This window comes from Mytilus trossulus, chromosome 13 (assembly GCF_036588685.1).
Source record: "Mytilus trossulus isolate FHL-02 chromosome 13, PNRI_Mtr1.1.1.hap1, whole genome shotgun sequence".
Classification (NCBI taxonomy): Eukaryota; Metazoa; Mollusca; class Bivalvia; order Mytilida; family Mytilidae; genus Mytilus; species Mytilus trossulus.
Window position 1 is genome coordinate 55436104 of NC_086385.1, and position 15041 is coordinate 55451144.

At 31.7% G+C, this 15041-nt stretch overlaps 1 protein-coding gene across 11 annotated transcripts in view; it reads right to left on the reverse strand.

Moving 5' to 3' along the window:
• The window catches only part of LOC134695419 (dystonin-like), a 131023-nt gene that overhangs the window by 52618 nt on the left and 63364 nt on the right, over nucleotides 1-15041 (reverse strand). For all 11 annotated transcript variants that reach the window (XM_063556663.1, XM_063556664.1, XM_063556665.1 and 8 more), the window contains 3 exons: nucleotides 3179-3942; nucleotides 1062-1422; nucleotides 102-221 (listed from right to left, as the gene is read on the reverse strand). In XM_063556663.1, the coding sequence (XP_063412733.1) occupies nucleotides 102-221; nucleotides 1062-1422; nucleotides 3179-3942 (1245 nt within the window). The remainder of the gene's footprint in view (nucleotides 1-101; nucleotides 222-1061; nucleotides 1423-3178; nucleotides 3943-15041) is intronic.

Sequence of the window (15041 nt, forward strand, 5' to 3'; positions counted from 1 at the left end):
TTTAAACTAAACTAAACTGAGTATAGTAGTCTAGTTTTTTCAGTCCTTCATTGTTTTCTACACGTATCTACAATCACTTGAGTCATGTCTAGCCCACTTACATGGTGATCTTTTAGTTGTACTGTGAGTATTTCTGGGTCTATACTAATTGCTTCAGCTGTGTTGATGTCGTTCTCTGCTTTGTCTAAATACTTCAACATTCCTTCTATTTCAGTTAAAGCCTGCAAAATTGTAAATAAATTGTATAATGTGATATGATGAAATGTTTACTTGTGTTCCTATAAAAGGTTTGCAATAACTGTGGATTCATATGTTTTTCTTAAGTATCAAAATTTGTGGATCGGAAAAAAATGTATTTTCTTGGATATTTGTGTTTTTTTTGACAAATTCTGCTTTCAAGCCTATTGGAATAAAATTGAGAATGGAAATTTGGATTTGTCAAAGAAACAACAACCTGAATAAAGAGCACACAACAGCCGAAGGCCACTAATTAGATTGTCTTCAATGCAGTGAGAAACTTCTGGACCTTCACCAGGAAAGCTCAAAACCAAAAATTTAAAACCGAGCTGTGATGTTCAAATTCTCCTTATAATTAAGCAATTATATTAATATGAACAATTTATGATCTACAACTTTCTTCCCAAAGATTCTCATATTTAAATTGTTTGGCTTTAAATTCTTAAAGTAAATCATCATACATAAAATTGAGAATGGAAATGGGGAATGTGTCAAAGAGACAACAACCCGACCAAATATCATCAAAGAGACAACAACCCGACCAAATATCATCAAAGAGACAACAACCCGACCAAATATCATCAAAGAGACAACAACCCGACCAAATATCATCAAAGAGACAACAACCCGACCAAATATCATCAAAGAGACAACAACCCGACCAAATATCATCAAAGAGACAACAACCAGACCAGACATCATATATGTCTGCTACAGTTATCTTTTTTTCATAAACTTATCTAGCACATTAACCTACAATATAATACACAACCAAAGAAGATAATATTTGACAATCCTAAAAGTTTCTTCCATTATGAACTTACCTCAAGAGAAACCTGTTGTACCAGATGCTCAGTCAACTCATGCCATTTAGATTCAACTTCTCCCAGACTTTCTTTAACGGCAAACTCATCACAGACACGGTCATCATCCATGATAGATTTAGCAGCACCCCTAATATTCTCCATGTCTATTTCTCTTTCACGTTTCTCATTGTATAAAACGTCAACTTTTGCCTTGATAGCTTTTTGATTACTTCCCCTTGATTTATTTTTTAGAAGGTCAATTGATTCGGTCAGCCACCCCTCCATTTGTGATACACCACTATCAAGGTCAGACATCCTACTGGCGATTTCCTCCAGACCTTTTGTGGCAAGTTCGGCTTTCCTTTCCACATCTGTTACTCTGTAATAACATAATCTAAATATATAGAAAATGTATAAAATTGTCCAAGTAAGTAGACCTGCAGTTTTGATGTCTGTCTTGAAAAAAATTTCAGGTTGTTTATTTCTTGTTGGAATTGTTTCATATTGTGTCATCAGACTCATGTTAGCGCTTCTTATAGCACACAATATGTGTATGTTGTGATTTTGCTCATTCATGAAGGCTATCCACCAACGTGGATAGTTGTCTCATTGGCAAACAAACCCAATCTAATTTTCAAATCTAAATAATGGAAGAATGTGTCTATATTGGACATTTATGATGCCCTGTCAATGTATATTGGTTCCACCTAACAGAAGTTCCAATGGATACTTTGTTATGAACATTGTAATAATATCTATTCCTGTTGGAACAAGTATTCTGTACCATTTATTCCATTAGGAACATATACTGTAATATTTGTTCCTGTGGAAATAATATTCCAGAATACTTTTTCCTTTAGGAACTTATATTATGAAGGAACTTCTATCCCGTGACACCCCCAGAGTTTTGTGGTAATAAGCATTGTGTACAAGTTTTGTAACATTTGGTTGAGGCAAACTAATGTTTGAGAACTGAAACCAATTTCAGTGTGTACAGACGGACATACAAGGGTAAACCTTAATGTCCCTTCTGTTAAAACTGGGGCCTTTAAACTGAAATATCTACTGCATTAGGACCACATATTAACTGTTACATTAGATACACAAACCTAGCTAATTAGGCAAGACCCAAACTTCTCAGGTTTCCGAGCTCTTGTAACAAAAATTGATGGTTAAAGTTACAATGAAATAATCAGGACTTCCAAGTGCTTTTTGGTAACATATTTTGTGAAAAGGGTTGCTGAGGTGCACCCTCTATTAGACAATGGCTATTAAATTTAAGCAATCAATTATCAAATTTTCAGTGACTTCAATTCTGAGGGTTAAAATCATTTATTTATTTAAGAATGTCAATCCACTAATTTGTAGAAATCAACTATTGATTTTTAGTGTTTAATATCAAACATTCCCAGGTTGTTACGTACTTGTAAATATTATCAAATGTATAGTGCCGTGGCTTCATTAATACTTGTGGGGTACAAGTTTTAGTATTTTCATATGTGGATCTTTTGTAGGAAAAATTGGTTGATTAAATAGGGAATCACTGAAGCATGAATGTAGCTGGTCCCCTTTTATAACAGACATTGCCCCCCTTTTTATGAAAAGTTATGGACCTGCCACTGATTCTTCTTCAGAAGAGAAACCATGTAATATTAAATATTTATTGAAATGAACATTTTGACTCACTATGATTTATATATGAGTTTGTTATGGAACCAAGAAATTAGGCACCCTTGAATGTTTCTATAACCAACAAAAATAATTGACACCACAGTAAACTCTACATCAAAGATTTATATTGTGAAATGTCAGGAAATTTGCTAGACTTGCTTCATGAGGAGGTGAGACAAAAAATACTTTACAACTCTCCCAACTAATTTTATCTTCTAACCATGGGTTCGTTCTGTAATATTTAATTATTATTGACAACAGGGTTTGATGATAAAATTAGTGTAGAGGGTTGTACAGTATTTTTTGTACTGAGCCTCACACCTAAATCTTGCTTTGCTAAGCGGCAAAACCAAAAATTACCAACAAATCTAAACTACCTTTCTTAGAGATAAAAATCAAGAGTTGAAATTGTCCCATTTTTCACTATAATAAAAACATTGCAATAATTTCTGAATTTAAACTACCTTTCTGAGAGATCAAATATTGCTGTTTCAGCGTCTTCTGTCATAGATGTATCTGGAGCCTCCGACAACCTCTCTAGTAAGGCTTTGTTACTGTCTATCTCAGCGTTCATTAGCTGCTGTTCCTTAAGATGGGTTAATAATTTATCCTTGTCAAGACTTATGGCTCGTCCCTCGTTTAGGAATTGTTCCGTTTCTGATAACCACTCAGTTAATTCGTCTAATCTGTTCATGACGTCATGTTGTTGTGAAACCGCAGAGTCAAACACTTCTTCTTTGAGTGCGATATCTCGCTGCAAACTGTCATGTTTTTCACGACACTCGTCCATTGTATTTCTGACAGTGTCAGCTTTTGACTGCATGTTAATACCTTCCAACCCTTTGACTAATTTTTCTCCAGTTTGAGAAAGTTCTTTTAATTTTCGTTCTTGACCAATCAAATCTGCTTTTAGATCTTTCAACATGGCTAGATCCTGAGTATCTCTGTCTGGCATTTTGCCCACTTCCTGTTCGTCAATTTGTGAGACTTTCTTTTCGATTTGAGGATAGACACCTGATAGTTTGTCACTGAGTTCGTCAAATACTTTTTTCTGTTTCATTATGGAGGACAGTTTTTCCAAATGTTTAGAACACTCCCTAGAAATATCCCTGTACTTGGCCTCCAATGACTCAATTTCATCATCAATGACATCATTGTCATGCTCTTCTCTGATTGGTGGAAGTTGATGTGTTCTCTGTCTGTATGCTTCAGCCTCTTTTTCAAATTCCTAAAAAATAAAAATGTTATGGTTTTTATTAATTGTTTGTATGGAAATGTAAGCTGCTATATTCATTGAACACAGTAGACTGAAAGAAACAGAATTACTAATATCAAACATAAAACACATCTGAAATATGATTAAGAATGAAGTAACGGTATGCACTTTTATATATGTCATGCATATATATAATATAAGCTTGTCCACAGATATTTAATTCAAATTTTTAGGTAGATAAATATTTAGAGTAGCCTCTGAAGTCCATGTTTAATTCACTCATCCATTAATATTATACAGCACTGAATTAGACAACAACTATTTGTAGTTTTATTTACAAGCTGAAGGGGGTATCAGAACCAATGACATTTGGAAGGAAAACCGCCAATCTTTGTAAGTTGTGATGATTGCAGTGTAACAGATTATGGTTATAGACATCTTGTTTCAATTTATTCATTATTCATATAAGGTACTGGATTTTGGTGTTCAAGAAAATGTTGCAATTCTTCACGTAAATCTGACAACTTATCTCCGTGAGTGTGTCACTTACTTTTGCTTTTTTTCCAATTTTGAAGAATATTAAAGACCAGAATAAAAATGCTAAAAATATAATGAAATCATACATCAACACTACAAATGTAAAGAAAGTTACAAAAATTTCATATGCCTAGTTACACCCTGTCCACATTTTTAATACCTTGAAATTATCGGCACAAATATGTCACTACAGCTTGTAATATTAACAGTCAATAGTTCGTCTTTTGAAGTTGAGACCACAAAGCTTGTCTTATAGTAAACCATTATAAATCATTAAAGTTAATTTCCACATTTTAATTTAATTTCTTTATTAAATCTTTTATTACGTTTATCATGTATAAGACTTTAAATTATCCTAGGGCAAGGATATAATCATATTACTATTAATTTATCCATTCACATGAATTAATTCTTAAGATCTCAATGCCGTTTTTACAGAACAATTAGAAAATATGCAAGGTACTGTTTTATAGCTAAGTAATGGATATCTTTTACTGCAGCCTTGAACACAGGATTATATAACAAAGTTTATATAATTATTGAGTATGAGGCAGCTTTGAATGCAGGATTATGAATTTAAAAGAAACCAATTAAAAAACAGTTCAGAGAACAGACAGAATATAGCTGTTGTACTTGTTTAAATCGTGATACTTGACATTCTATGATAGCCATTTAAAATGTTTTAATTCCAATTAGACATGCAGTCTAGCAGACCAGCTTCAGCATATGAAAATAAGGAGATATTGCCTTCAACCGGGAGCAAAACCCAGACCAAAATGCCTGGATGAAGAACTCAATACTTTAAAACAATCCCCAAGATGAAGGTGGTACCTAACACTACAGGGAGATAACTCTGTAAAATCAACAGAATGTTTTAACGACTTTGTGTTGTTTATGGAATATTAAGCTTATTAATGATCAAAACAAGATTTTGTCAAACTGCTATATAACCAGTATAATTTTTCTAAATAAAGGGTTGGTTCAATTTTTTGGAAATTTTTATATTTTTGTCAAAGGGTCAAGTAAACACTTTAACAACAATTTTAAGAAAATTAAACGAGCCAAATTAATTTTTGGTTAAGGTGTTGGGTACCACCTTAAAGTCATCAGCAGTCATTGCTCTTCTGATTGCACAGTTGTACAAGAAACTGTATCATGACGAAAATATTTGTTTTCTGTAAGTCTAAAATGCAAAATTATGGGAATTTCATAGACACCAATTATAAAACTGATCAAAGAATTTATATGATATGATGAGTATGGCCAACATATATTACAGACTTTTACAGAGAAAGCATATTTATCCTGATGTGGACAAACATTACAAATATTACATACTTTTACAGAAAAAGCATATTTATCCTGATGTGGACAAACACAGAGATCAGGCAGATCTTCCTCCAAATGTTCAAACTTTCGATATTTTCTACTTATCACAATATCTGGACAGGCATCCAAATCAGTTAATTTTCCCTTAGTAGAATATTTTACAGATGAAAGTTTTGAATTGTTTAAACTTTTCTCCCCTGCATTATTTTTGTAAATGGAAAATTTCCAACTTTTTGTTGTTTGTGGCTTTGGTGTCACATTTTTCTGAGAATTTTCCTTGACATTCACAATACATTGCTTAACCCCTGAGATTTCAAGCTTTTTCATATGGTCTGAATTTTCTGGAACAGCTGGCAACATCTCTTCATCAAGTTCTTTGCAAATGTCAGCCAGAACTTCAAAAGTGTCAGGAATATCTTGATTTCCTGTTTCCATAGATATACATTTCATCTTCACAGTTTTATTTCCCAATTCATTAGCATTCAAAGTGCACTGTTTTTCATTTTCAATTAAATTCATTTCAACCGTTTTACTTCCAACCATCAAAGAACTAAAGTCTCCCCTTTTATTGTTATCTCCCTTAGTGTCTAGTTCAAATACTTTGTTGTCTCCCTTGTCTTGTTCAAGTTCATTATTGTCTCCCTTTTCATGTCCAGATTCATTATTATCTCCCTTGTCTAATATACATTCTTTGTTGTCTCCCCTGACTTGTCCAGGTCCATTATCCACATTATAATTTTTATCAGTTTGCTGTTGATTTTCACATAAATCACATTTTAAAGAACATTGAATTCCAGAAGAAGATTTATCAGGATTCAGTACATTATAACATTCTGTAATTTCAATGTCCTCATTTTCAAAATAAAGCACATTTGAATTTTGGTCTGAACTACTAGTATAATGTCCACTAGTGTCTTGATCAGCTGATTGATTTTCATAAAGCTGAACATTTGTTAATCCCATCCCATAACATGAATGATTAACTAAAGAATGCCTTTTTATAACTTCTTTTACATCTAACGTGCCATTCTCTGAACTCATTGGTGGACTATCAACGAAATCCCTTTTATCGGTAATAAAGTTTTTCTCATAAATTTGCTGATTTTCAGCTATTTCAGTCTTATCTAAATTCCTATTTTCAATATCAATTTGAGATTTATCAATCAATCCATTATCAAGTCCTCCACATTCTGTATTTATTAGAGAAACATTAAATCCATTAACTTTCCCGATTTCAATCACACACGAACTACGAAAGCACATCTCTCCATCATCTTTATCCTCCATGTTTACTGAAATTTTCTCTTCCATTTTTTACACCTTTTTAACCTTTAATAACTATTGTCAATTATGCAACCTTTCAGTGGATCCATTATTTTCACCTTTTTAACCTCTTACTTATAACTATGGTCCGTAATTCAAGCTTTCAATGGATTAAAACATTGTAATGACCAAGTGTCTGGAGATTTAAAGCTTTAAAACACCTGTAACATGTACCCCATATTAAACATTATGACGGTAAATTTCACTAAAATGAGGCTCAATCGGAGAACAATTTGGAATATCGTTTTTACTCACGTCATATAACCATAAACGTCAACATTTATGAAACTTTGTTTTAATCTAGCAACACTCGCAATTCCAATCAGAAATTGTCTAGTTTTTGAGCTTGATATGTTTCAAACTTAATTATTTTTCCTTTTAACTGATCATGCTGATCAAATTTCAAAACATTTCATTAAGTTAAATCCTTTCTAATGAACTGTTACCTTGTCTTTTTATAACTATCAGTCCATGTCTTTTCTCTAATTATTCCCATACTTTTTCTGCCATTTAATACCCTATTAGTTCACATTTGATCTCTCATTAAAACTTCGCACCTTGACCTTCACACTTTTGTACTTTTACAACAGTTCCAACTAAATGTATTTGCAAAAATCATTATTCTTTCCTTCTTATATTCTTATTTATGGACAATATATTCATACATAATGTTATTTTCAAACATTTGATCATTGTAATGCCGAAAAATCACCAATGGGTCACTTTCACATTCAAATAATCTTTGACATAGGAAAATGGTCACTGCGGACACCTATACTTATAATTATGAGTTTATAAAACAGAATTTCTATTTTAATCCTTATTTATTATTGATCTAAATAGATCGTCCTCCCCTGGGTGGATCTATTGATAAAAGTAGTAATTAATCCACTACATAAATATTTTGATCCACACATTGAAATTTTAATCCACATCCATAATACAGATCCGTATCACATATTGGAAATCCACCAATCAAAATAAATGCATGATTTTGCAAATATTTCAGCACGACAATATTCACACGTACTATAAGTTAGGTTCTATCTGAAATCTTTGGAAAAACAAAAGTTTCTACGTCAAAATACCCACAGTACTTGATAACTATAAAATGTTTTTGTGTTAATGCTCCAGCAAGCTTAATATATGCCTAGCTTGCAGGAAAATCCATTGTTGTATATAGATGATTAAAATGTTATAATTGTAGTGCCATTTTCAATGCAAAAATCCTTTTAAATTTATTATTTAACAGCCATAAAAATATTCCATACTAGTAATGATACTATTATGTTCATCTTTCAATAGGTTTCAGGTGCAAAGCTAATTGACATTTTTTTTCAATTCCATATCTTCTTGAATAATTACAAACATTATTCAAATTGTCTTCAACATGTTCAAAACTACAAGTTTTTTTTTTACATCATCTTTCAATCAATATAACAGTCCTCAGAGAACTTTGTTTACATGGATCTTTTTTATGAACATTTCCTGAAATCCAATGCTCCATCTAACAATTCATTCACTACTTATGGTAGATATATAAACATCGAGAAATTCACTATTTTTACCTAGCGTAACGACTACATAGGTAATTCAATATTTTTACCTAGCGTAACGAGACTAATGACTACATAGGTAATTCAACCATTTGATAGTTATTGATCTATTAGAATTAAAATTTATGAAGTAATTTAATCAATCTATATATTTTAAAATTTAAATATCTGAAAGTTTTCCAAAAAAATTGTTTACACTGCGATGATATTTAATTTTGACAGCAGGAATTCGGAAATGAAATGTAAGTTATAGTTCATCCGCAAAATTAAGTCAGTTTGCACGAAAACACCATTTGAATGTAATTTAACTGTTGACTTAATTTTTGTTATAGGTTAAAAGAAGTTTATATTAATACAAATATTTATTATTATGTCAACATTCACCAGGTCATTTATTTATCGATGAACTAAACATTAATGAGAATTTAAAGAGAGTATTTTTAGGTAACTCTTATTCAAATCTTGTCAAAGAACATTGCCCTCCTTTTATATACCTATTTCCATTCATATGAAAGTACAGTACATATCTTTTAATGGAAAATTCATATATGTGATCACCGTGACCTACTTATGTTTATAGCACTGGAAAATAATCATCTTCAAAGAAAGCTGAAGAAATTGGAAGAGCAGGGGCAGATCCAGCCATTTTAAAAAGGGGGGTTCCAACTATATGTCCCCATTCAAATGCAAAAAAAGGGGGTTCAGATACATACAGAATATGAATATACTCCCAATATTATAGAGTAAGCTAATTGAAAATTGGAATTACAACTATCAAAGATGAAGTTAGTGGCACCCTTTTCAATGAACATTTATAAAAAGTTAATCTTAAGAGGACAGCTGAAGTCCACCTTGTGGGTATGGAATTCTCTAACTGCATTGATTTAAGAATCGTTGGTGGCCTTTGGCTGTTTTCTTCTCTATTCTATGTTACACTGCCCATGACTACCAAAGGGCAAGGATTTTTTTTTAAATCTATAGATGCACTGAGTTTGCACCATTTCAAATAATTTAGGGCATATAAACCTTGTACAGCTTAACATTAACATTATTAAATCATCAAAATATCAAATTTAAGATGAATTTTTAAAGTTTGTTATTTGATCAAGTGGTACTCAAATTATTTAAAGGCTTCAATACATTTCAGCCTTTATAATGTATTATTATACTTCATTAGCTACTTCATAAATATTTAGTGGGTTCTATCAAAGAGTTGTCCATACCTTAAACTGGAATCGTAATACAATAATCTGACAGAGGGTCTACTAGTTTTGTAAAAAGTGGGTGTGGCAAAATGTTTTCAAATCTTAAATCTTAGTGAACAATGGTTTATAAGCAATAACTGATACAGATTGGATTCAATAATTTTGGGGTTTGAATTTCCACCTGCAAATATGATTCAACAAATTTCAATGATCTAAATATAATTTTTCTCTTCTTCAATGCATGCCTGTAAAAAACTATCAGCATTACTTTTTGTTTTGTTTTTTAAGGGGTACATGCATGCTAGTCAAATTACAGTGAATCACAATAACAAGTGAAAATACACCCTTTTATTGACTGCAATGGCTATCAAGTGCTGAATATAAACCATCACTTGTAAAAATATAAGATTCAAATTACAGAAAATCAAAGCTTTCATATTTTTTTATGTTGATGACTGCCGCATTCCTTTGAGTTATATATTTTAAGATTATTATCTATTTAGGGCGGGTCGATAACTTTACTACAACAAATCCTCTTATATATTTTCAATGATCACGACATCATTTTAACTTCAAATAAAGATTTATGTTTGCATATTTAATCAGGTAACTTTCAAAAAGAAAATGTACCAAAATTCACATCAATAACATTTGTAGTCTAAAGAAAATTTATTGACATAACTATACATGTACATTACACTAGGGTAGATCCAGCTATTATCCCCATTCAAATTCATTGATCGTTAAAAAAAAATGGGGGGGGGGGGGGGCAAACCCCTGGATCCACCACTGTTGTATATAGCTAATAAATCAATTTATTAGTCTAAGTATAAGTATGTCTAACAAATATACAGCTCTAAATAGTCTGTTTTGGCAATAGATTGAGGCAATATAAGCATACTATATTGCCACTCACACCACATCGTCCTATATCTATATATAACAAAAGACCTACTTGCATCCAACTTTAAATGATGGTGACAATTAATGTTTTCTATGCTTAGATGACAAAATTAAAAATCTGATGAGATATTTATAAAAGAGGGACGAAAGATACCAGAGGGACAGTCAAACTTATAAATCGAAAATAAACTGACATCGTCATGGCTAAAAATGAAAAAGACAAACAGACAAACAATAGTACACATGACACAATATAAGAATAAGCAACACAAACCCCACCAAAAACCAGGGGTGATCTCAAGTGTTCCGGAAGGGTAAACAGATACTGCTCCACATTTGGCACCCATCGTGTTGCTCATGTGATAACAAATCCGGTAACTAGTATAATTTGGTAGGTAACATTCATGAAAGGGAAGGGGATTGTAGTTACGACGTAAGGAATATATCCGATATCATCTGTGAAACAGCTATTCCATAACGGTCAACCAACTCATAAATGTCAATTGACAGATTTACAATATACAACTTGTGCAGTATCAGTAAAAGACAACTGGACCAGGCAGAATTCTGCTTTTACCACATGAAAAACTTGGGACAGTGACCCGTATTTGAAATGAAATTAACATCAAATCTATCAACTCATAAAAGTTGTATCAACATTGATTATTGTGTCATAACAAGTATTTTACAACCTTAACAGGTCCAGATGACTCAACAATTCCTTGTTCAATCTATCAGTTTACAGTACTATAAAACTTCGCCAATATTATTATTGTTAAAACAACCCATTCCTTTCCACCCTCTATAGATTGCACCCAGTGGAGGATTGAAGTGTTCTCAAGTTTGTTTGTTCACGTTTGTTGTTTTGTTTACTAAGAATAACAAATAATGGAGATAAGGACTCACAATGTTTACTAACATCTTAATGTTACAATATTTAAAGGGAGATAACTCTCAATTACTTTTTTTAAACTTAGAAGTAGTGGTCACTTTGTACACTCCTACAATTGAAAGTTAAAACTTGATACTTCAATTTTTTTTTTATAGATTTACTAAATATTTTAAAACAAACATAAAGACAAACAAAAGAGCAAAGAGACATTTTGGACTTAGTTAACCTGCTATCATGTTCATAATTTAACTTTCCAGAAAAGGACTACTGGTACTTCCATATTTTATGAAACAATGATTCTCTTTCCAAATCTTAAATAGACGTGTTTTATTTTTTTAACTGTCTAAAGGTGGTAACCGTAAGATGAATGACGACAAGCAATATCCTAATGATGGGAAGTCCTTGAATTTCCCCCCTCTTTTCAATCAATGACTAATGCCTATTCTTGCAACAACTTTTTAAAGACTTAAAATAACTAACTACTTATACTAATACCCAGACATATACCTTGAGACTTACAATATCAAAAGAATTAGTACTTGGTTTATATGGAGCTGTAATTGGCTTTATGATTACAAAACATTTTGCCAAAATAATAACCGTACTATTTAAGTATTTAATCGTACATATTATTTTTTAAAGGATAATTATAGACAGCAGTGTATTGGACTGTTTAATCAATAGGTCAAATTTTATTTTAATACACTAGAAGTTTAATTCATTTAAAAAAAATTGAATCAAGTTTCAAAATAATGTAAAATGCCAATGATATATACACATACAAGTTTACACCTTCTATAAAGGCTTCCAATACAAATGCATTTTACATAACAAAAAAGAGTAGGTTAATAAATTACTCAGGGGAGGCAAAGATAAACTATAACACATTCCACTTAAAAAATTACCCATAGTAAAAAATACTAATTCTGTGATGGTCCTTGCAAGCTAGACAAAAATAACAAGATGTGCATGGGAGACAACTCTCCATCAGAGACCAAATGATGAAGTAGTAAGCATCTTAAGATTGCTGTACAACCTTCAATAATGAGCAAAACCAATACTTCACTACAAACTATGAAATGCCCAGAAATGACAAAATAAATGCAAAACAATTTTAAAAGAAAATCAAATGCCAAATTCATGTACAAAACAAAAAACCAGTGGCAGATCCAGAACTTTTCCTAAGGGGGGTGGGTTGACTGACCTAAGGGGGGAGGGGCTGGATCTGCCTATGTAAATAAGAAATGAAAGACCACCATTGAATTACAGCTTATTTACAGGATCTTGACTTGGGACAGAAACATACAAAATGTGGCCTGTTATATATTTTATTTATTGATATTTTGTAGTTAGGACAAAACAGGATTATGGTTGAACCCAGGTCAGAGCAATAAGAAACATCTATCTGCTTTTTTTATCAGAATGTAATTACGATTTTAAACTTAGTAATTAAAAACTTAATTGATTTTTCTGCTTCATTAATCCCTATGATAAAGGTATATTATTGATGGAAAGTTATAAACTTACAATAAAACTCTTATTTAGTTAATGGAAAGTGTTAAAAAAATAATAAAATACATTACATCAAGAAAAATTTCTTTTATTTACAATAAACATGTCATATTTGTTAAAGGTGGTAAAGTGAGGGCATTCTCATGCTGACAACAATTCCACAAATCATAATATATTTCATGTGATGGACAGATGCATACATGGATAGACAGGAGCATAATAGTCTCCCTCCTTCAACCCAGTAACACCAACAATTTTTAGTCAAGAGCAAAACAACCAAAACTTCATAAAAGAGGGACGAAAGATACCAGAGGAACAGTCAAACTCATAAATCGAAATTATAAACAGACAACTCCTGGCTAAAAATTAAAAAGATAAACAGACAAACAAAAGAACACATGACACAACATAGAAAACTAAAGAATAAGCAACACCAGAACCCCATAAAAGGTAGAAAACACAAAAAGAATAAAAGCTAAAACACATGCAGTTAAACCTCTTTGTCAAATATTTTTGAATACATCAAAACCACACAAGGATTTGTTTTAAGACTGATGAGAAGTAAAACTTAACCATAGCCAGTGAGCCATCAAATTTGAAGGCAAACCTCTTGCTGTCGAATCTCAAGTTTATTTGATAAATGACCTAATGACCTTTTTTATACAATGAATCTAAAAAGTATGACATAACATTTAATCTTCATAATCTTTAAAAGTATCAAAACCTTGAAAGCTTGAAAGCTTGTAATTTCATCCCATAAGGCAGATTTAGTACTTAATACACGATCCCTGCTTTTCACAAAAAAATCTTACAATTAAAATTGATTGTTAGTTATACGGAAATGTGTATGGCTAACAAGTATGTTACTCTTAAGATATTTTGTGAAAAGAGCCAAAAGTGTGTTTGGTTCAAATAGGTTTCATTCAATGGCAGCAGATCTTTTATTTAGTACACAAGGTGTATAGTAAAGAAGTTGGCATGTTCCTGTGTCAACAATGACTGAATGTATACAACTTTTACTTTCTATAGAGCTCTGGATGTTTTCCAGGTTAGAGCAATGCATTTCTGTATCTACACCTACATACCAAAGTGATTCTTTATCTATCATTATGACATTCAAAATGTTTATAAACGTTTTAAGAAGGATTTATATACTATTCATGTCACAAGTTATGGATCACAAATTGTAAAGATTTTACACACCAAAAATGTTCAAACTGGATCAAACAATTCATTCTATTGATATCTATAATATTTATCTTTCTATAACAGTATGTTTAATATATGAGTGCTAAAATTCTTCAAGTATGAAAATATTTTTTCAACAAATTCAATTTTGCAGGTTAAGTTTAAGGTGAAAATTGCATGAGAAGTGGTCTTATAAACTTGTTTGCTTATAGTGTTATTTATATTCCCTATATAATATAAATATAAGTGGCTATTTAACTTGAAACAAAGTTAACAGCTGCAGTGAGATCTTTTAAAGGTTATACAGTAAAACTGACCACACAACCTTGACTCAGATCTTAAAATCATAAATACATGTACTTATAACTAAGAGGCAGTCTGCACCATTAGTCACTAGTACCATGCTCCCAAGGATTAGAGAATAAAATATGAATGTGTAAGAGGACACAAATGCCCTCTACCAAGCTTGCTTATAATATGTGAAAATAAAGACGGTAGGAGACAGACAGAAGAACAGAAAGACAAAAGGACGAATGGACAGAAGGTCAAGGGTGACACTTAATAAAATATAAGAAGATGTGGTATGATTGCCAATGAGACAACTCTCCACAAAAAACCAAAATGACACAGAAATTAACAGCTATAGGTTACCGTACAGCCTTCAAC